This window comes from Pongo pygmaeus, chromosome 13 (genome assembly GCF_028885625.2).
Source record: "Pongo pygmaeus isolate AG05252 chromosome 13, NHGRI_mPonPyg2-v2.0_pri, whole genome shotgun sequence".
Classification (NCBI taxonomy): domain Eukaryota; kingdom Metazoa; phylum Chordata; class Mammalia; order Primates; family Hominidae; genus Pongo; species Pongo pygmaeus.
In genome coordinates this window covers 23,827,458-23,848,344 of record NC_072386.2, presented here as the reverse complement: position 1 = coordinate 23,848,344, position 20,887 = coordinate 23,827,458, and the positions used below count along the sequence as shown (strand labels likewise).

The window sequence follows — 20,887 nt, the reverse complement described above, 5'->3', positions numbered from 1 at the left end:
GATCCCATTCACATGAGAGCCTCGCCATGGGCTCACACATATATAGAACCCCCACATGAGGACTCTAATGACCCTTGACCCAGAAAGATGCACCCCACCCTCCAGGCCTCTATAGGCTGGGAGGCCCCATGGTGAATCAGGGAGCCATCACTGACTACCTGCCCTCTGGCCCCACTGCCAGCCTGTGACTCAAGACAGAACCACAGACTCCTGGTGCCAGGGCCCAGATCACAGGCTATGGGAGTGGTAGAGCACCCCTGCTATGCTGCCCCCTTTTCCTCCCACCCTATAATATGCATCCAGCCCATCCCTGCCTCAAGTGGAGCTGCAAAGGCAGCACAGGGCAGAAACTGGCAAGGGACTCCTCAACACTGAAAGAAAATGGGGAACCCCAGCCCACAACACCCCATCCTCACCCTGTCCCATCCTGGGCCTGCTGGCATCCAAATCTAGCCTGGGAACCAGAGCAGGGGAGAAAAACAGGGGAAGCTCTTCCACCAGCAGATACTACACACACTTCTATTTTTTATTTCTTTTCCTCTTCCCTTATAAAAGCAACCTGGAGGCCGGGCGTGGTGGCTCACGCCTACAATCTCAGCTCTTTGGGAGGCTGAGGTGGGAGGATCACGAGGTCAGGAGATCGAGACCATCCTGGCCAACAAGGTGAAACCCCATCTCTACTAAAAATACAAAAAAAAATTAGCTGGGTGTGGTGGCGGGCGCCTGTAGTCCCAGCTACTCGGGAGGCTGAGGCAGGAGAATGGCGTGAACCTGGGAGGCAGAGCTTGCAGTGAGCCAAGATGGCACCACTGCACCCTTGCCTGGGCAACAGAGCAAGACTCCGTCACAAAAAAAAAGAGGAACCTGGAGCCGGGCACAGTGGCTCATGCCTGTAATCCCAGCACTTTGGGAGGCCGAGCCAGGCAGATCATTTTAGGTCAGGAGTTCAAGACCAGCCTGGCCAACATGGTAAAACCCTGTCTCCACTAAAAATACAAAAATTAGGCCGGGTACGATGGCTTGCTCCTGTAATCCCAGCACTTTGGGAGGCCAAGGCAGATGGATCACCTGAGGTCAGGAGTTCAAGACCAGCCTGGCCAACATGGACAAATCCCATCTCTACTAAAAATACAAAAATTAGCCAGGCGTGGTGGCACACGCCTGTAGTCCCAGCTACTCGGGAGGCTGAGGCAGAAGAATCGCTTGAACCCGGGAGGCAGAGCTTGCAGTGAGTCAAGATCGCGCCATTGCACTCCAGCCTGGGCAACAAGAGCGAAATTCCATCCTCCCACCAAAAAAAAAAAAAAAAAAAAAATTAGCCAGGCATGGTGGTAGGCACCTGTAATCCCAGCTACTCGGGAGGCTGAGGCCGGAGAATCGTTTGAGCCCAGGAGGCTGAGGTTGCAGTGAGCAGAGATCGCACCACTACACTCCAGCCTGGGCAACAGAGACAGACTCCGTCTCAAAAAACAAACAAACAAAAAAGCAACCTGCACACACATCTGTCTGCATTCAACTCACATAGGTTTTCTCGTGGGCTGCACAAGGAAGTAGCTAGTTAAACACACAATTGTGGATTTGTCTGTCTTATATACGTTGAGCAGCATTTATTTACACATATGCAGCTACCTGTACTCACCCATGTATGCATGCATGTATGTGTCTATCTATAATCCTGGACTGCAGATCACCATAGAGCATCTTTGCAACCCCCTCCAGTCAATGCAGCTGCATGCCAACGCACATGGTTTAGCTAGCAGAACAAGGGCTGGGTCTCAATGTCCTTGTTCCCCAGCCCCTCCATCAGGGCCCAACCTTCAGGACCATGACTCCGTGAACTCCCACCAAACTCATTCATGTCCATACCTCATGTGTACATGCATGTTGATACATATACATACACATACACGTTGGAGTGGCTAGAGTTGGAGCTGAGAAGATATGGGTAGATCTTCTTGCTTCTTCTTAGTGGATGTGAGAGGACTCTGGCTGGAGGAAGGGGAAGGATGCAGTACTTTCCATAGTCTCCTTATTCCTGTCAGCCCTCCTTGGGTCACCTGGGACAGAAAGGGGTCAGGATCTGAGGATGCCTGTGCAGAAGCACCAGGCTGGCCTGACTGTGGCAGGCAGAAGCCCACTGCTCCATTGTGCGACCCTGGGGGCAGCATTCCCATTGTAGTCAATGTGGTTGGCGCCCCCTAGAGCCAAAGGCGGAAGAAAGCATGGCTCCACAGAGAAGAGACTGAGCTTGGTGAGGCCCCAGCCCTCTGAATCACAGCTTGCCCAGGGTCCTCAGGGCTTCCACTTGTGCTTTGGGAAGGAGAGCCAGGGCTGAGTGCAGGCTGGGAGCCAGCCCTCCCGGGTGCTCTGGGAGGAGACCGATGAGGAGGTTCCCCCTCCTCCCAGGGCATCTTGAGCAAGGCCTGTGTCTCACCTGGGTGGGGGGAGCTGAGCCAGCGAAGGGGCCTGAACAGCCCCATCCACCCCGTGGGAGGCCATGACTTCTTTAAGGTCAGAGCTGGAGGAGTGGGTTCCCAGGCAAGGGAAGGGCTAAGGATGCAAGTCCCAGCCTGCTGGACCAGAGGGGCTGGCTGGGGCCCTTTTAAGGGGTTGGAGTGCCACACCTTTCATTTCCTGACCCCAAACTCTTTCTGTTTGAATGGGAGCAGCCCGAACCAGCAAAGAAAGAGACCTGGGCCTTCCTTGTTGTTAGTGAGTCAGAGGTGGGGGTGGAGACATAGAAAGCTACTCACTCTAGAGTACCCCCAAACCCCCAATCTCTTCCAGATCATTGGAGTGGGGTGGGGGAGGGGCAGAGCAAAGCAGACATGCAGACATATTCTAGTTTAGGAAGCACTTCCTCCCACTTTGCAAAACAGCTCCCAGAAGTGAGTGTATTTTCCCCATTTCACAGATGACAAAACTGAGATTTAGAGAGTAGTCACCTGCTGAGGTCACTCAGCCACTGAGTGCTGATCTGGGATTCAAACCCCATAGGGATGGGGAGGACAGGTAAACAGGGCAGAAGGACTAGGGAGCACAGGGAGAGCAGGGAGCCCGGGCACAGAACCCCATTGAGTCCCTCCATGCTCAATCCTGCTTTCCAGAGTGTGCCCCCACTCTTAGGCCACTGTTGAAAACTGTTCCTGCGTCTAGGCTTCAAGGGTGGGGAGCTGGCTGTGGACTGGAATCAGGAGCGGAGAGCTGAGATGAATCACCCTATTATGAGTGTCCCCAGACTCCTCCTCCTGTGTCAACGCAGCTACTCCCATCTTTAAACGGGTGATCTGGGGGACAGCCCATGAATACAAACTCCCCCAGTCTTGGGCACCTTCAGCCGGATGTCCAGCTGGGCCTTGAGAAGAATCAACCTTTGACCCATATCCTGGGAACTCTGGGTTCACAGCCTGGTGTCCCTGACCTGCCCTCAGCAGCCTTTGAGGGCTTAGGACAGCTAAGGGTCATGTTGAGACAGCAGAGCGATAGGATGGAGGCTTAGACCTAGAGGCTAAGGGTGCAGAGTCCTAGGGACTAGGCTGATGGGGACAAAACTCTCTTGCACACCCAGAATCTGAGCTCCAGGCTTGGCTTGGCTACTGAACAGTAAGGTCACCTAGATGGCTCTCTTCCCCCACCCCCACAGAGTCTCTCTCAGTGTCTTCATCTGTCACCTGGAGGTTTCAGTTGAAGGGGGCCCCCACCTCCCAGTGGGGCCTTTGTAAGAATCAAAGAAGATTGTATGTTTCCGGCTTTGAAAACTGTACTAGGCTGGGCGTGGTGGCTCACACCTGTAATCCCAGCACTTTGGGAGGCCAAGGCGGGCAGATCACGAGGTCAAGAGTTCAAGACCAGCCTGACCAACATAGTGAAACCCCGTCTCTACTAAAAATACAAAAATTAGCTGGGTGTAGTGGCACACGCCTGTAATCCCAGCTACATGGGAGGCTCATGTGTGCATCTCCTTGTGTGCCCCTGTCTGGGCTAGGCTGTGGGTCTGGGTCACGTGTTTATAAAAACCAGAGATAGGAGATGGGCATCTGTTGCGAGGTCCCATGCCAGCCTCAGGGGGAAGGGAGTTAGTGATACAGAGTTGACACAGACCAGTCATCACTGTGACAGGCCTAGGGGCTCTGGAGGGCTCTGGTTCACACCTCAGGATGCCTGGAGCCCCTAGGTTTTCTGATTTCCCATCTCCATCCTCACTGGCAGGAAAGCTTCTGGAACCAGGAGAGGGTTGCTTAAGAGGATGAGGGGTCAGGACAAGAGATGGAGGAGGAAAAGAAAGCTCACAGGTGGCTGGGCACAGTGGCTCACGCCTGTAATCCCAGCACTTTGGGAGGCGGGCAGATCATGAGGTCAAGAGATTGAGATGATCCTGGCCAACATGGTGAAACCCCTTCTCTACTAAAAACAAACAAACAAAAATAGCTGGGCGTGGTGGCGCACGCCTGTAGTCCCAGCTACTCAGGAGGCTGAGGCTGAGGCAGGAAATTGCTTGAACCTGGGAGGCAGAGGTTGCAGTGAGCCGAGATTGCACCACTGCACTCCACCCAGACAACAGAGTGAGACTCCGTCTCAAAAAAAAAAAAAAAAAAAAAAAAAGGAAAAGGAAAAGAAAAAGAAAAAAGAAATTTCAGCCGGGCGCGGTGGCTCATGCCTGTAATTCCGGCACGTTGGGAGGCCGAGGTGGGTGGATCACCTGAGGCTGGGAGTTCAAGACCAGCCTGACCAACATGCAGAAACCCCATCTCTACTAAAAATACAAAATTAGCCGGGTGTGGTGGCACAAGCCTGTGTTCCCAACTACTCAGGAGGCTGAGGCCGGAGAGTCACTTGAACTCGGGAGGCGGAAGTTGCGGTGAGCTGAGATCATGCCATTGCACTCCAGCCTGGGCAACAAGAGTGAAACTCCATCTTAAAAAAAAAAAAAAAAAAGAAAAAAAGAAAAGAAACAAAGCTCACAGCCTCCCTAGGTAGCCTAAACTGGCGCCCAGCATTAGCCTGGCCCCTGCAGCCAGGAAGGGCGCATGGAGCATCCTTTGGGCTGGGACAATCAGAGGGCTTACTAGAGGAAGAAACATTTGGCTGGGGATTTTATGGAGGGTTTTCCAGGTGAGAGACTGCAGGGCCAGACTCTAGCAGGGCTGACTGCCTGCCTAGTCAGGACAAGATCAGCAGCAAGGAGGCGAGGAAAGGACCCAGGTAGTGTGGGAAGGGCCTTGGGTTCCATACTGATGGCCAGAAGCTTACCCAGGGCCAAGAGGTATTTGAACGTAGATATTCGTTGAGCCCTGAGGTTCTAAGGAAGCCGTTATAGGGACTGCTGCCGCTGGAGGTGGAGAGAAGGAAGCCGATAAGGCAAAGCCTTGGCCCCACCTCCTGCTTCAACCGAAACATCTTAACCATTTTACGTGAGGGCTCTTTTTTTTTTTTTTTTGAGACTGAGTTTTGCTCTCGTTGCCCAGGCTGGAGTACAATGGCGCGATCTCAGTTCACTGCAACCTCCACCTCCCAGGTTTTCAAGTGATTCTCCTTTTCAAGGCGATTCTCCTGCCTCAGCCTCCCAAGTAGCTGGGATTACAGGCATGCGCCACCACACCCAGCCAATTTTGTATTTTTAGTAGAAACGGGGTTTCACCATGTTGGTCAGGCTGGTCTCAAACTTCTGACCTCAGGTGATCCACCTGCTGTGGCCTCCCAAAGTGCTGGGATTACAGGTGTGAGCCACCGCGCCCAGCCTTACATCAGGGTTCTGAACGAGATTACAATGGACAAATGTGACACCACTAAGAACAGTGGCTAATGGCAGCCCTGAAGGTTTTAAGCAGGGAAGTGACATGGTTTCTATCTACCATTTAGAAGGACCCCTCTAGCTGCTGAGTGGAAGACGGGTTGGAAGAGAGAGACAGAGGCTGGAGGCCTGGGAGGAGGAAGTGAGGCTAGATGGCCGGCAATGGCTGTGGGGAGGGAGAAGGGTTTAGGAGGCAGAATGAGGAGGGCAAGCTGGCAAGCAGCTGAAGAAGTTGAAGGGGGCAGAACTGGGTGGACAGGAACCTCAGGTGGGGACCGAGAGACCAGTAAGACAATGGTTCTCCAAAAGGCCTGTGGTCTAAGAGCAGGGGGTGCGGGTGAGGGCTGGGGAGGAGGTGGCAGGAGGAGGCTATGCATTTGGCAATGCATTAGGTGGTGGTTGTGCATGAGCCCCAGTACACTCTACCCTCTGGCCAGCCCTGTCTGGTGGCTAATTATAGGGGAGCCACTAGGAACCCACCCCAGGCAAGAGGAGTCAGGGGAAGAATCCAGGGGAGGGAACAGGCTGCAGCAGGAGATTCCAAAGTCAGAATTCAAGAATGACTTCCTGGTCTCGAGACTGGGGGTCAGTGAGAACTAGGCTCCAGAGAGACCCCATAGGTTGGGAGATGGGGGTGGGGGAATTGTGGAAGTTGTGGAGGGAGACTGGGGAAAGGGCAGGATGCCATAATTATTATTTTTTTCTTTTGAGATGGAGTCTTGCTCTGTCACCCAGGCTGGAGTACAGTGATGCAATCTCAGCTCACTGCAACCTCTGCCTCCCAGGTTCAAGCAATTCTCCTGCCTCAGCCTCCTGAGTAGCTGGGATTACACGCGCATGCCACCACACCCGGCTACTTTTTGTATTTTCAGTAGAGACGGGGTTTCACCATATTGGCCAGGCTGCTCTCGAACTCCTGACCTCATGATCTGCCCGCCTCGGCCTCCCAAAGTGCTGGGATTACAGGCGTGAGCCACCGTGCCTGGCCATAACTATCTTTTTCATCCAAACTGTTGGTCATCAAGTGGAACTGGGGCTGTCTGAGTGCTTCCTTGTCCCTTCAGATAGGGCCCAACCTTGGCCTCTTCAGTCCTTGGGAGACCCAAGCCCTGACCTGTGGAGGTTTCCAATCTGGGAGAATAGAGGAGAGCTGGGTCCTGCTTTTGAGCTCCCAGGCCAGGGAACAGAGATTTAGGCTTGAGCTGAAGTTGACCAGAATGCTCATACTCCCTCTCTCCCTGCACAACCCCACTGTCCACATCCTTCACCCTGCTCCTCTGGGCTGCTGATAAAAGCTGCATTCAAAAGCCTTGGGCAGGCCAGGCGCAGTGGCAAATGCCTGTAATCCCAGCACTTTGGGAAGCTGAGGTGGGTGGATCACCTGAGGTCAGGAGTTCAAGACCGGCCTAGGCAACATGGTGAAACCCCACCCCCCGTCCCTACAAAACTACAAAAGTTAGCCAGGCATGATGGCGAGTGTCTGTAATCGCAGCTACTTGGGAGACTGAGGCAGGGGAATCGCTTGAACCTGGGAGGTGGAGGTTACAGTGAGCCGAGATCGGGCCACTGCACCCCAGTCTGGGCATCTCCAAAAAAAAAAAAAAAAAAAAAACCCTTGGGAAGGAGAGGGGGTTAGGCTGGCAAGTGGCCCAGAACAGGTGAAGCTCCTGGCTTTTCCCTACTCCCCTGCCCCACTGGAGAGGTCTGCAGCTCAGGCCTTTCTAGTCCTTTCTTCCTCCACACTCCACCCCTTGGCCCCAGGAAAGCCAGGTTCAAGCAGGTGGCTTGCCTGGAGCCAGGACACCTAGATTCTCAGTAGCTGTACCCCCCAAGTTCCTGTGTGACCCTAGACAAGTTCCTACACATCTTGGCCTGATATAAACCAGAAAATTATCCTCCCCACTCATTTCTGAAGCAGAAGAGGAAGTCTCCCTCTGGTTTGAAACACCCTTGTTCTTGGTCCTCCTTGGTTCCCTGGGGCAGTGTGAGATGCCTCCTCCTTCTCCCTCTCAGGGGTAGATGAGCAGATTGGCCTTTCCTGTGAAGGGTACGGGTGACTCACGTGCCCCAGGCTTCCCCTCGCCCTTATCACTCACCTGGATTAATCTGTGACTCATAAAGCAAGTACCGGATGTTGGGGGGGGTTACATGTAAACTTGGGGAAGGGGGCTGGCTAGCCTAAATCTGACTTAATAGGTCAGGGACTGAGTAGCCCTGAGGATTTCATTGATATAACATGCTATATGGACCCCTTAGGCTTGGGGGTCTTGCTTTTTTCCCCCAAAGTATGGAGCCTGGGCAGAGGAAAATAGGGTCTTCAGCTAACAGGATTCTGGGGTAGAGGGGGTTGTCAGATACCACAGCCAGAAAGGAGGACCCTTGTTGAGTTCACTAAATGAGGCTTAGGTCAGTCAGAACACGGGAAACTCTGTATCCTAGCACTTTGGGAGGCCAAGATGGGAGGATCACTTGAGCCCAGGAATTTGAGACCAGCCTGGGCAACATAGTGAGACCCCCAGTCTCTTAAAAACAAACAAACAAACAAACAAAAACTAGGAAAAGCTTTATTTAAAGCCAGGGGAAGAAAACCAGGGTCCCTGCCTCCGACTTGAGAGCTTTTTCTAACCTGCCCTCTAAAAAACAGGGCAGAGTTCCCCTTTTGCAGCAAACCAGAGCTGGAGGTGAATACCGACACAGACAGACTAGTGCATACAGACGCGTGCACGTGCACCACACACAGAACAGACAAATCATGCCATACTTAAGATCCACTCTGTCTCTGTCCTCCTGTGAAGTTAAAGGCAGAGACCCACCAAGGCAGGTACATCCATGAGGATGCTTAACCATTATCCTGTGTACACTTGCTCACACATAAGGCTTCCTGCTAGCCTTTTCTCCTTCCCTTCCCCTGGGGTTCCAGCTCCTGACTGCCCATCTCCAACCTCCCCTGCCCTGGCCCCTCAGCTAAAGCCTGAGCACCTCCCTACTCTGGAGCTGGGGCCTCTGTGGCTAGACAAGAGTCATCCTGGGCTGGGGCAAAGGAGCCTAGGGCAGTCATCTTGAACACTAGCTTGCTCACCTGTTTTCCAGAGAAACCCTGAGGAAAACAGGTTAGAGCTGCAACTGTGAGGGACTGAAATTAGGGCCGGGCACAGTGGTTCACACCTGTAATTCCAACACTTTGGGAGGCTGAGGTGGGTGGATCACCTGAGGTCAGGAGTTCGGGACCAGCCTGGCCAACATGGCAAAACTCCGTCTCTACTAAAAATACAAAAAATCAGCAGGACGTGGTGGCAGGCACCTATAATCACAGCTACTCGGGAGGCTGAGGCAGGAGAATCGATTGAACCTGGGAGGCGGAGGTTGCAGTGAGCCAAGACCATGCCATTGCACTCCAGCCTGGGCAAGAGTGAAACTCAGTCTCAAAAAAAAAAAAAAAAGAAAGAAAGAAAGAAATTGGACCCAGGGCTTCCTGCCTACCCACCTTCCCAGTGGAACTGGAGCAGGGAGAACAGTAAGGTATGGTGCAGTGCCTTAGGGTTCTAAATTCTCAGCCCTCTTTCCTTGCCACACTGGGCAATGGTCAGCTGACAAAGCCATTACCATGCCTATTCTATGGGTTGGAAGACTGAGCCCAGCAAAGGTAAGTGATTTGCACAGGGCCACATGAGGTGGCAGGGCCAGGGCTCATTTCCCATTGGGACTGGTAACTGCATCTCTTAGAGCCACCTGCTATAGTCCTGCCTGGGGGCAGATTCCACCCCCTCCCCCATGGGGATAATCAAGAGCTGGGTTTGTGAAGGGCCTGAAGCTACAGGCAACTGATCTGGGGATGAAACAGGTGATCTGCCACACCTGCAAAATTAAAGGCAGAGACCCGCCAAGGCAGGCACATCCATGAGGATGCTTAACCATTATCCTGTGTGCACTTGCTCACACATAAGGCTTCCTGCTAGGCTTCCAGCAACCCCTGGCCCTCCCAGGAGCCCATGGAGGGACTGTGGACAAATAGCCCAAGGGACCAAGGGAGGCAAGAGGAAAAGCCAAGGGTGACCATGGACCACGGGGCTCCACAAGGGATGGGATTACATTTCACTCCCGGAAAATAAAGCCTGGCACGTTGATGCTTGAAGCTCAAGAATGAATAGCAGAGGGAGAGATGTGGACTCCAGCTCACACAGCCAGCCAATTTATTCTCTCCCTATTCTAATTTCAACCCTGGGCTGAGGTGCTCCATGGCAGTGACAGCAGAGGCAAGCAGTGATTCACAAAGACCAACAGTTGAGACAGAACTGGAGGCCAGAGTTCTCACATGCAGCTTCTCATCTTGAGGACGGAGCTTGCTAGCCAGGCATCAAAGTTCCTCACACAACGGGCCCCTGCGCTGAGCCTGTTCTCTCACTCAGAAAATGAAGGTAAATAAAAGTACCTACTCCATACGGCTCGTATGACTGTACGACAAGTTTCCGCACATAAGATACGGATACCACCACCTAACCCCGCCTGGCACCTATTAAGCACTCAATAAACGTCAACTCTATAATCTCTTAGGCTTTCTCTTTCACCGTCACCACCCACTTGTTGCACGCAGAGTTCACAAATGGATTCCCTTTACTCTGCAATCTTCCAGTGGGCTTCTCTGCCCTCCATCTGCCTGTGCTGGATGGCCCCTGAGCAAAGCACTGTAATAGGTGCTGGGAAGGACACGAAGAAGTCTATGTTCAAACATGTTCCTTGCCCTCAAGGAGTTTAAGGAAACCAGGTTAAAATTATGTGAAAGGGGCAGACAGGCCAGGAATACGGGGGAAATTAAGCAACTTAACTTTTTATTTAAAAGAGATGGGGTCTCTCTGTTGCCCAGATTGGTCTAGAACTTCTGAGCTCAAGTGATTCTCCTGACTCCCTAAGTGTTGGGATTACAAGCATGAGCCACCGCGCCCAGCTGCAATTGAATTTTAAATCAGAGTTCAAAACAATAGAATTTATACCACTGTGTGTGCCTGCCAAGCAAACTGAACAGACAGTAACTGCTCTAATAGTTCAGAGGAGGGAAAGATCACCTCAGGCTGGGGGCGAGGGACGGGCTTAAGGAGGGGCACTATTTGAGCTGGGTCTGGAAAAATAGCCAGAATTACAGGAAGCAGAGAGGCTGCCAGAAAGGGGGTGTAGACCAGACTGAAAGGAGGCAGCATTCTCCTCCTTGGGCCCTGGGAGCTCCTGGGGAACAAGACTTGAGTCTCCCCCATCTCTGCAACCCCACTGCAGGTACATAGTAGTGGCAGTTTGTGACATGAACGGGCAAACAGCCAGGGCAGATGCAGCGAATGGGTAGCCCCCAGTGCTTTTTGCACCTCTCCAAGACTGGGTGACTACCAGTCCCCCGACCCCTTCACCTACCCAATCCTTTCCTGTCCTCGGTTCTTTTCCACTGTCTCCACCCTGGGAAGTGGCATCAACACAGGAGGGCATTGTGCTCCCTCAATGTGGTCTATTCATACACATATAGCCCCTTTCCACTGCTCAGTGTCGGTGATGTGACTCCTAGAGGGCCACATTTTCTCTGGGTCCCATCTAAAGGCCTGACGCTGCAGTGAAGGGCATGCTAAGTCTAGGCACAGGTCCTGGGAGTAGGAAAGAGACAGAGCCTCTCCCAGGCACACATCCCCTTCTCTGTTTCTGGAAGAAGACTAAGAAAGGAGTGGGAAATCGCGGGGAGGTCCAGGCCCAGGGCGAATAGGTGGATGGATCTCCTGGGTTCAGTTCCTTCTCTGAGCTGGCTCCCACTCCTCTTCTGGGATGGTCAGGCCCAGGAGACTACACGGGCCACCATGCCCCTGCCCCAATGCTGGAGCATCAGAGAGAAAGTTGGGGCTGGGTTTTGTTGGAGATGATTCAGCATGTTCAGCCAGCAGGCCCTCCATGGAGGATTCATGTCCAACGAGGGTGGAGGTCATCCTACTGACATCTTGCTCTAGAGGTCCAATGTCCTGCTGTCCATCTACAGCTTGCTCCAGAGCTGGGATCACACAGTCCACCTCTCACTTCGGGCCTCCACAGTCTGCACCAGGCCTTCACCCAGCACAGCAAAGTCCTCCAGGATTGCTTCTACATTGGGCACCATTACTAGCTCCCCACCTCGAGACATCACCATGCGACCCTTTGTGCTGGAGGCCTGGGGAAATCAGAGATGTGGGTTGAGTGTCACAATGGCACACCCAGAGACACCAAGCTGGGTACAGAGTGGGGGTGGTGGGGATAGAAACACAAGCCCATACACTCCGCACCTAACACGGGTTTGCCCATAGGACAGACTACACACAGACATGCATGCCCACACGGAACCACGTGCACACACTCAGGAACACAGCTGTCACCAGCCAGCACACCTTGAAGGGCTGGGGCTGGAAGCTGGTGGGCTTCCAGAGGACACCAATCACCTCTCCACCATGCTGGTCATAGAAGAAAAGGGCCAGATCCCCAAAGGCCTCCTAGAAAGGGACAGAACAGAGAAGATTATAAGCAGGCATTTAACAGCTCCTCCACAGCCTCAGCTTCACCTGGAAGTCCCCTTCCCAGGGTCATTCAGCTGTTTAGGACCAACCCTGAGCTGTGTCAGATAGAGCTGAGGAGGATCATAGCCCAGCACGGGCATCAGGGATGAGGGCCCCGGCTGGCTGAGCAGGCCCCGGCAGAAGGAGGCAGCTGGTGAGTCCACAGCCTGGCGGTGCCGTGGGATATGGCGAGGAGACAGGCGAATCAGCACATCGTAAATGTCCAAGGGCGGCCGGAACACTGTCTAAGGAAGTGGAGAAGGAAGGGTCAGCAGGACCCCCTTGACTGAGGAACTGGACCACAAACCTCTCCACACGCCCACCTTGGTTTCCTCCTTCCCTTTCATCTGACCACCCTCCATGGGCCCACCTGCCCATTTGAAGACTGAAGCACCAAGACCCACAGAGGAAACAGCTGTTGCATAGCCCAGCAGGAGGAGCACAGGCTAGAAACAGGAGACCCAGATGGAACCCAGGTTCCCCAGGCTCTGCCACCCCAGGCACCACAGCAGCTTCAACACCTCCTCTGTTCAGTCTCACCAAACAGGTGGACCTGGTCTGTGAGATCCCTGAATGCTGAACTTCCAAAGACAGAATCCCCAGAGGCCCTGGAGTCACTGCTGGTCAGAAGCTTACCCTGATGTCCCCAGGTCCCCAGGGATCCATGAGCTGCTTCTCTAACATGGGCAGGGCTTCAGCTGCCAGAATCACAAGCTGCTGCAGGATCTGCGGGGTACAGACACATCAGACTGGAACTGACAGTGGGTCTCTCCCAGGTCAGGCTGGGCCTGCTTTTTCCGTGGGAAGGAAACCACACATTAGGGGGCAGGTATGGGGTTGAACCTGGGCTGAGGGTCCATTCTGTGTCCACACAGAGTTTTTGCGGTCTTGGGGGGTAACAATGACCATGACGGGGAGCTGTGCCCGAGCTGCCAGGAAGCCACTGCGGATCTCCACCTGCTCCTCCACTAGAGACAAGAATGGGTCCTGGGTCAGCCTGCCCCTCCCTGTAAGACACTCTCTACTCCCCCAGGTCCTCCTACGGTGCCCCCAACAGCTGCTCATCACAGGTATTTTTCAACACTCCCCCCCCACCAAGTGGCAAAGGTGATGAAAGGGACATCGCATTTGCCTCAGCTGGGTGGGGCATTAATCTCCCAACCTCAGCCCAGAGGCAGAATTTTCCACTGCTTGGCACCCCCAGTCTGGTTTCCGGGCCTACACAAGCTGAGTCTTGCCCCTGGCCCCCTCCCACCATGGGCTTCCACACACCTGGGGAATTAGGAACCTGACACCCTGCTCTCTGCAGAGACCGAGTGCCTCATGTTACAACCAGAAATCACCACTCCCACCCCCACCAAGAGGTCTGAGTATCTGTGCTACACTTCCTAGCTCCGTGCCCTAATACTTCTTAGCTGGTATTCAGGATCCCCCTTCTATTCTCCTCTTCCTTCCACAGCCCCCCGCCAGGTAGCTTGCTTACCACCCTATCATTCTGTCTCTGACAATTAAGAGCAAACCATGTCATAATGGTCAGGCTGTTCACCTGGACCTCTTCTTCATGTCAGGCTTAGACTTCTGGGGCTGGGGAGGCACAGAGAAAACCTAACACTGCCAGGGAAACCCTTGCCTGCAATCCATAAAGAGCTGTTCTTCCAGCAGTCTGACCCCTGTTCTACCACTTACCAGTGAGCTCATTATTGAGGTTGACAATGAGGGGGTTGTTCTTCCAATCAAACGTTGATACCAAGAAAAGGAATCGAAGGAAACCAACCTGGGGGGAACTAAAGGGCTGGAGTAAGCAAAGAATCCAGGGCCCAGCCACATATCCCCAGGCTTCCCTCAGGCTATGGAGCTCAGACCCCCTGGTGTGGATTGGCAGGGCAGGGCATCTTAGAACCCCTTCTGCCACTTGCTCAACCACCCATTCCCATGTAGACTTAGGGTGCAGCACGAAGGATGATAGCTGGCCGCAAGGAAACTTCTCAGCTAGGGAAAAAGTGGAGGGAATCACCTCGGAGGGGTGAAGGGCTCAGGGTGCAGGAAAAGGGCAGCGGCCACCAGATCCAGGCTCTCATCAGTGAAACCCTCACCAAGAAGCTGGGCACGCACCCACCGCTTGGCCAGCCGTGCCACACCAGAGAAGGCTGGGTGCTGCTGCTGCAGTCTGCGGAGAACAGGGGAGTGTCAGTGAGACTCAGGGCCCTACTGCCACTGTTCATCCAGCCCCTACCCAAAGCCAGCCTCAGTGATAATAGGTTACATATGTAATTTCATATTCTCTTAACAAATGCACCAAGAAGTTGACCTTAGTGTTATTTCCATTTTACAGATGAGAAATATAGGGACCAAGGAGGAAAATCTCACCACAGGGTCACACTCAGTAAGTGGCAGAGCCAGGATTCCAGAACCTGCCTGACTCCAGAACTCATACCCCTAACTATGATACCATCTGGCCCCCAGAGAGACAGGTGGCTAGGCGAGGAGAATGGGGGCAGGAGGGGGCCTACAGACAGGGAGAAGCTGTGTCAGTGGCCTCACCCGTGCAGGGCACTGGTGAGCAGCGGCAACTGCCTTGTGTCTCTCTCAAGGCGGAGGGAAGCAGGTGTGTCCCTCAGCGAGATCATCCCCTCTGGGCTCTGCACCTCCTTCAGGATCTGGGGCTCCCGCTGATAGGCCACGTGAATCCGAAACACAAATCCATCCTGTTGGAAGAAGGTACGGAAAGAGAAGGATGTGTCAGCCCAGGACCCCAGGAGTACTCTGTGGCCTACAGCCCTATTCCCCAGCGTGGTACCCACAGGGGTGTCTTCTTCCACGCCCTGACATCCCTGGTGCCCCCACTCCCTGGGGACATATCTGCCTGCACCAGCCTAACCTTAAGGACATCCGTGTGCGTGGCAGTGGCACGGCACTGCAGACCATGCTGTTGTGTCAACAGCTCTGCCAGGCGCAGCTGGAAGGCAGCTCGGACCCGCTGCACGGCCTCAGCGTCCTGTGGCCACTGGCCACTGCCCTCCAAGTGACAAACCACTGAGGAAGAAGATGAGTCAGAGGTCTCATACTGTGGCCTGGAGCTGGAACTATCCCTCCCACTCCCTCCCAAGGGCCCTCTTACCGGTCATGGGCTCCACGTAGGCCGGACAGGGCTTATTGAGCCGGGGCAGCAGTGAGGACCGCTCCCGCAGAGGCTCATAGAAGGAGGAGGCTGGACGGACTGGAGTTGGTGGGAACACCTGTGGAAGAAGAGGGGCTGAGGAAGGGGCCTGGGACTGGGAGGGAGTGCCCAGAGTCAGGAGTTGGAAGTGGGGACTACTGGGTGACTGGAGCAGAGGTGGGGCCACTAAGCAGAAAGGTCACCTGCACCGTTGCACCTCACCTCTGTGTAGCGCAGCACTGGGTGAGCTCCCTGAACAGCAGACACGGTCAGTGGGAGACCCTCTAGCCCCCACAGTAGGCGACTGAGGTCGTCGTAGCAACGTACTGCCACTGCCAGGGCCTCCTCGCCTGTGCTGGAGGTCTGAGAGGGAGAAGACAGTCATGAGGCTGGACCCTACAGAAGGCCAGCTTCACCTGGATTCTGCCCCAGCTCAGGCCAGCTTCACCTGGATTCTGCCCCATCTCAGGCTGCAGCAGAGCCAGCACCGCCGCCTGCTGGATATGCCAGGAAGTGCAAGCTGGCTGAGGCGGAGAGGACTCTCTCCCCAGATTGGTTACTCTACAATCACTAGCCTTGACCCCAAGACCCTTACCTCTTTCAGGCCTTGGATAAGTGCATCCAGGGGGCCCCCCACATAGTGGACACAGGTTTCTGGGATGTCAGCATGGCTGAAAAAGAGGCAGAGACACAGTGAGAAAATTTGGGGCTATGTTCTCGCTCAACTGCCTGGGCCAGATCCCTGCAAAGGCTCCCCAGCCCACACTGCCTCCTGGAATCCACATGCCAACACTCACAGTGCCAAGAGGTGGGTGACCACCTGGTGGGGAATAAGGCGCTTCTGGGACATAGAGGCTGCCTCCCAGACCACAGCTTCCCGAATGGCTCCGTCCTGGAAACGCCGAAGCTCCGAGCGGGATCCCCAGAACTGGCGGAATTTAGCAGCCTGAGGAGGCAAGGGTGGTAGTACAGCTGGGGAAGGAAGGGCTCTGTGGACCCTCCCTAACAAGCTTCAGTCCAGGTGCCATGAGGAAGAGCCACCCCATTCCTTCCAGTGTACATGCTGGGGTCCCCCACCTCAGGCTGGTCTGCCTCTGGACCCAGCTCAAGGACGCTGGTCAGTCCCTCAGGCCGGAGAAGAAGTCCCAGGGTCAGGGTCCCAGAGTCTTTGTGCTTTGGTGGATCTTGGCTGATGTCCCACTGCAGGATTTCAAAAGGCTGGCTCAGTCCTCCAATCCTCCAGCCTGGCGTAGAAACCTATTTTCTAGCTAGCTAGAAACGCCCAGCTGGAGGAATGGTGTGTCCTTTGTGTCTCTTGGGACCCTGGATCCAGCCCAACTCAGACCCAAACTCCCCAACATACACCACCTCACCTCTGGGACTGGGGATCGAGAGTGAGCCAGCAGGTTCAGCCGAGCCCCCAGGCCCTGCTCCAGGAGGGTGGTCAGGGGGCCCAAAGCAGCTGAGACATAGTCCCCACCATTGTCCTGCAGCTCTGGCCAGAGCTTCAGCCGGTGGCACGCTGCCTGCAGGCGACTCAGTGGATATAGACTGGAGGGGTACAGAGGGCCAAAGAGGGGTAATCAGGTTGCTGGCCCCTAGTACCACCTCCTCCCTGAATGATCTGAGCACCTGTCTGAAGACCTTTGCCCCACCACTGTAGCCCCAAAGAGACAGGACCCGCCAACATACCCTGTCACCCCTAAACTCACTGCAGGACATGGTCGAAAGCCCGGATCATGGGTTTGGGAGTCATCAACAGCAGCTGGAACCCGTCGTCAGCTCTGCTGTCCAGCAACATCATAGACAGCCGTGCCTCATGCTGCACCTGGAGCCACAGAAGGGACCATCCCTGTGCCCTTCATTGATCCAAGGGCTCAGACCAGGAGACATGCCCTAAACTTAGCTCTTTGAAGAGGAGTTTCTGGGGTTCTGGTACTTGCAAAAGAGACAGAGTCTGGGCTGAGACATCAGGGGAACACAGATTGGGGGCCCATTGGTACCTGGTGGTAAGTAGAGGCAGTGACATCAGCACAGAGGTTGAGACGGCCTGAGGAGTCCAGGAAGACAACGGAGAAGGCCTGGTGGAAGTCAGCCAGGGCCGGCTTGGGGGGTGTAGAGAGAAGCAGGTCAGGATTGGCACCTTACTTGCAGGCCTCCTGGCATAGACCTGGCCCTTCCCCAACTCACCAAAGAGGGATCTGAGCTGCGACATAAACTGATCCCGTTGACTGTCAGGTCTGTAGTGGCTGAAGTGAACCACAAGTGTATTAGAAGGTATCCCCTTCTGGGGACCCAGCCCTAATGACACCCTCCCTCAGCCGATTCAGTTTGCTCATCTGTCTGACGGCAAAACACCAAAAGACCCCTACTGGGATGAGAGGATTCCCAAGAGGAGTGGAGCCCCTGGCCTTTCCCCACCTAGTTGCCTCACCCAGAAACTGCAAGACGCTTCTCAGGACCTGGTAGCCACTCATGGTGGTATGGATCTTGCGTGTAGACACAAGGAAGACAACCAGCATGGAGACAAGGAACCCAGTAAACCCACCCCGGCCCTGAAAGAGACAGGGAGAGGCCTGAGGTCAGAGCCTGCCCATCACACAGGCGCTCAGGTAGGGAAGCTGGGCCACCCCCAACTCACCTTGTCCAGCTCCCGCTGCTGCAGCCAGACCTTCAGAAGTGCCACGCCATCCTTCAGGCCCTGGGCTGAGCTCAGAATGGTTGACAGGAGCTGCAAATGGGACTCGAGAACTGTATCTTGCAGGACCCATGTGTTATAGTGGGGGGTAGGAGGCTCTGGGCTACCTGTGGGATGAAAAGGAAGCCATGAGAGGAAAAGTCCCCACACCTCTTCCCTCCAGCTCCACCTCAACACCAGGGCCTGCTCACCATCCCCTGCAGGACTCTGCCCTCGGTACCAGGCAGAGCGCACATTGTTCTTGGTTGGCAGCAAGCGGCACGGGCGGAAGAAGTCAGGTGGAGGGCACGGATGCAGACGTACAGTGACCAGGCACTCATCCTTTCCTGTCAGAGACAGTGGCTGCTGAGACTCTGCAGGAGCCCTTGGAACCAGAGGACTCCTCATCCTGTGCCCCATACTTGAGGCCTCTGTGCCTCTGCGCCTCCTCCTCCAGATTGACCACCCCATGCTATGCCCTCAGCCCAATGTATGCCTCTCACCACGCGGCCGCAGCAACAGTGAGGGTTTCAGGTGGCAGCCATTTGTGTAGGAGAAGCAAACACTGCCAAAGAGGGGGTCCTTGGCCAGGTGGTGAGCCAAGTGGGCCAGGTAGAGAGCACGCTTGCGGAAGTAGCGCTGGTTCAGCCCATCCTTGTCCTGTAGGATTTCCTGGAGGGGCCAGGGGAGAAGAGAAGGCCAGGTACATAAGTGCTTGTGGAGCTGTGGGCCAAGGTGAAACCAAGGTGAGAGAGCCAGGGCTCCTCTGCTGACAGAAGTGCCTGAGCCACGGGTAGCAACACTATGCCCAGTTCTCATATCAGGAGGGCAAAGCTCCAAAAGGACAGCAACTGGCCCGAGGGATCTAAGCTGCCTTCAGGATGCTTGCAATGGTCGGCTCTTCTGATTTACAATTCTGACTTCAATCCCCTGGCAAGCGGCAGATAAGAAAGAGGGATCCAGGATTTGTAGGTAGTCAGGTGGTGGGCCTCTATCCCCTAAACCCTGGACCTTACCCTGGGCATGGTCAGTGCCACATCCACATTGATGTCTGGCCGGATGCAGGTGCCCAGAAGGTAGCTGCCCACAACAGTAACCTGGGCTGGGGGCAGGAAGCGGAAACAGCCCTTCACGGCATAGGGCACTTGGTGGAGGGGCACTCGAACCCCAGCAGGGAGCCATGCCTGGTCAGTGAGCTGTGGGGGCAGAGACAGGGACACATACTGATTCAACTGCCTTCCTCACATGTATCCTTTATGTCTAGAAGACATTTTAACACATCAATATGTTTGAAACCAAACTCCCAATCTTCCCATAACTATGTCTTCCTTGCTAAGACAACTCCATATGAGTTGCTCAAACCAAAACCACTTAAATCACCTTAACTTAACTCTGTTAAGAATACCCATTTTACGAGCTGGGCACGAGTGGCTCACGCCTGTAATCCCAGCACTTTGGGAGGCCGAGGTGGGCGGATCACGAGGTCAGGAGATCGAGACCATCCTGGCTAACACAGTGAAACCCCGTCTCTACTAAAAATACAAAAAAAATTAGCCAGGCGTGGCGGCGTGCGCCTGTAGTCCCAGCTGCTGGGGAGGCTGAGGCAGGAGAATGGCGTGAACCCGGGAGGTGGAGCATGCAGTGAGCCGAGATCACACCACTGCACTACAGCCTGGGTGACAGAGCAAGACTCAATCTCAAAAAAAAAAAAGAATACCCATTTTACTATCAAAATGTATTCAGAAATGGATCACTTCTCTAAAAAGAAAACTTTTTTAAAACAGAGAGAGGAAAAAAATTAAAAAAAAATAAAAAGAAATGGATCACTTCTCTACTTTCCTCCCTAGTTTGAGGAGCCACCATTTCTCAGTGCCTAGACTAGTTCCTAACTGGTCTCTCTAATCTCATCACTGTCCCTCTCCATTCTACTTTTGACACAAGAGCCGGAGTAAATTTTTCTAAAACTAAACTTTTTAAGGCTGGAAAAGTGAACTTTTTAGGCTGGGCGCGGTGGCTCACACCTGTAATCCCAGCACTTTGGAAGGCCGAGGCGAGCAGATTACCTGAGGTCAGGAGTTCAAGACTAACCTGGCCAACATGGTGAAACCCCCTCTCTACTAAAAATACAAAAAAAATTAGCCGGGTGTGGTAATCCCAGCTACTCGGGAGGCTGAGGCAGGAGAATTGCTTGAACCCGAGAGGTGGAGGCTGCAGTGAACTGAGATCGGACCATTGCACTCCAGTCTGGAGGACAAAAGCGAGACTTCGTCTCAAAAAAAAAAAAAAAAAAAAGTAAACTTTTAAAAGTGAGAAGGCATCACTGCTCTGCAAAATAAAACCCAGCAGTGGTTCCCCATCTCACCCAGAGCAACAGCCAAAGTCCTTATTTCGGGACACAATGCCCTGCATGATACGCTACTTTTCCCCATCACCTTTCTGAACTCATTTCCTTCTATCTTCCTCATTCATTCCAAGGAATGTAACTGCAACATTCCTGCCTTTGTGCCTTTGTACTGGCTGTTCCCCCTTCCTGGAATGCTTTTATTTCCTTAGATATCCATATAGCTGATTCACCTACTTCAAGTCTTTACACAAATGTCACTTCAATAAGGCCTACTTTGTGAACACCCCCTTTAAACTTGTAAACCACTCCCATCCTCTAATACTCCCAATCCCCTTACATTGCTTGTCCTACTTTTTCCTTTTTCCAG

At 53.9% G+C, this 20,887-nt stretch overlaps 1 protein-coding gene across 12 annotated transcripts in view; it reads right to left on the bottom strand.

The window, feature by feature from the left end:
- Nucleotides 1-10,600: 10,600 nt before the first annotated feature.
- Nucleotides 10,601-20,887, bottom strand: part of NOL6 (nucleolar protein 6) — a 61,853-nt gene continuing 51,566 nt past the window's right edge. For all 12 annotated transcript variants that reach the window (XM_054502828.2, XM_054502831.2, XM_054502829.2 and 9 more), the window contains 23 exons: nucleotides 19,193-19,372; nucleotides 18,680-18,848; nucleotides 18,389-18,523; nucleotides 18,141-18,304; nucleotides 17,934-18,054; nucleotides 17,690-17,748; nucleotides 17,503-17,604; nucleotides 17,212-17,327; nucleotides 16,873-17,050; nucleotides 16,577-16,699; nucleotides 16,297-16,445; nucleotides 16,095-16,170; nucleotides 15,722-15,862; nucleotides 15,461-15,578; nucleotides 15,221-15,375; nucleotides 14,884-15,047; nucleotides 14,357-14,509; nucleotides 14,029-14,126; nucleotides 13,186-13,310; nucleotides 12,979-13,068; nucleotides 12,393-12,587; nucleotides 12,178-12,279; nucleotides 10,601-11,963 (listed from right to left, as the gene is read on the bottom strand). In XM_054502828.2, coding sequence (XP_054358803.1) covers nucleotides 11,814-11,963; nucleotides 12,178-12,279; nucleotides 12,393-12,587; nucleotides 12,979-13,068; nucleotides 13,186-13,310; nucleotides 14,029-14,126; nucleotides 14,357-14,509; nucleotides 14,884-15,047; nucleotides 15,221-15,375; nucleotides 15,461-15,578; nucleotides 15,722-15,862; nucleotides 16,095-16,170; nucleotides 16,297-16,445; nucleotides 16,577-16,699; nucleotides 16,873-17,050; nucleotides 17,212-17,327; nucleotides 17,503-17,604; nucleotides 17,690-17,748; nucleotides 17,934-18,054; nucleotides 18,141-18,304; nucleotides 18,389-18,523; nucleotides 18,680-18,848; nucleotides 19,193-19,372 — 3,063 coding nt within the window. In that variant the 3' untranslated portion in view covers nucleotides 10,601-11,813. The remainder of the gene's footprint in view (nucleotides 11,964-12,177; nucleotides 12,280-12,392; nucleotides 12,588-12,978; nucleotides 13,069-13,185; nucleotides 13,311-14,028; nucleotides 14,127-14,356; nucleotides 14,510-14,883; nucleotides 15,048-15,220; nucleotides 15,376-15,460; nucleotides 15,579-15,721; nucleotides 15,863-16,094; nucleotides 16,171-16,296; nucleotides 16,446-16,576; nucleotides 16,700-16,872; nucleotides 17,051-17,211; nucleotides 17,328-17,502; nucleotides 17,605-17,689; nucleotides 17,749-17,933; nucleotides 18,055-18,140; nucleotides 18,305-18,388; nucleotides 18,524-18,679; nucleotides 18,849-19,192; nucleotides 19,373-20,887) is intronic.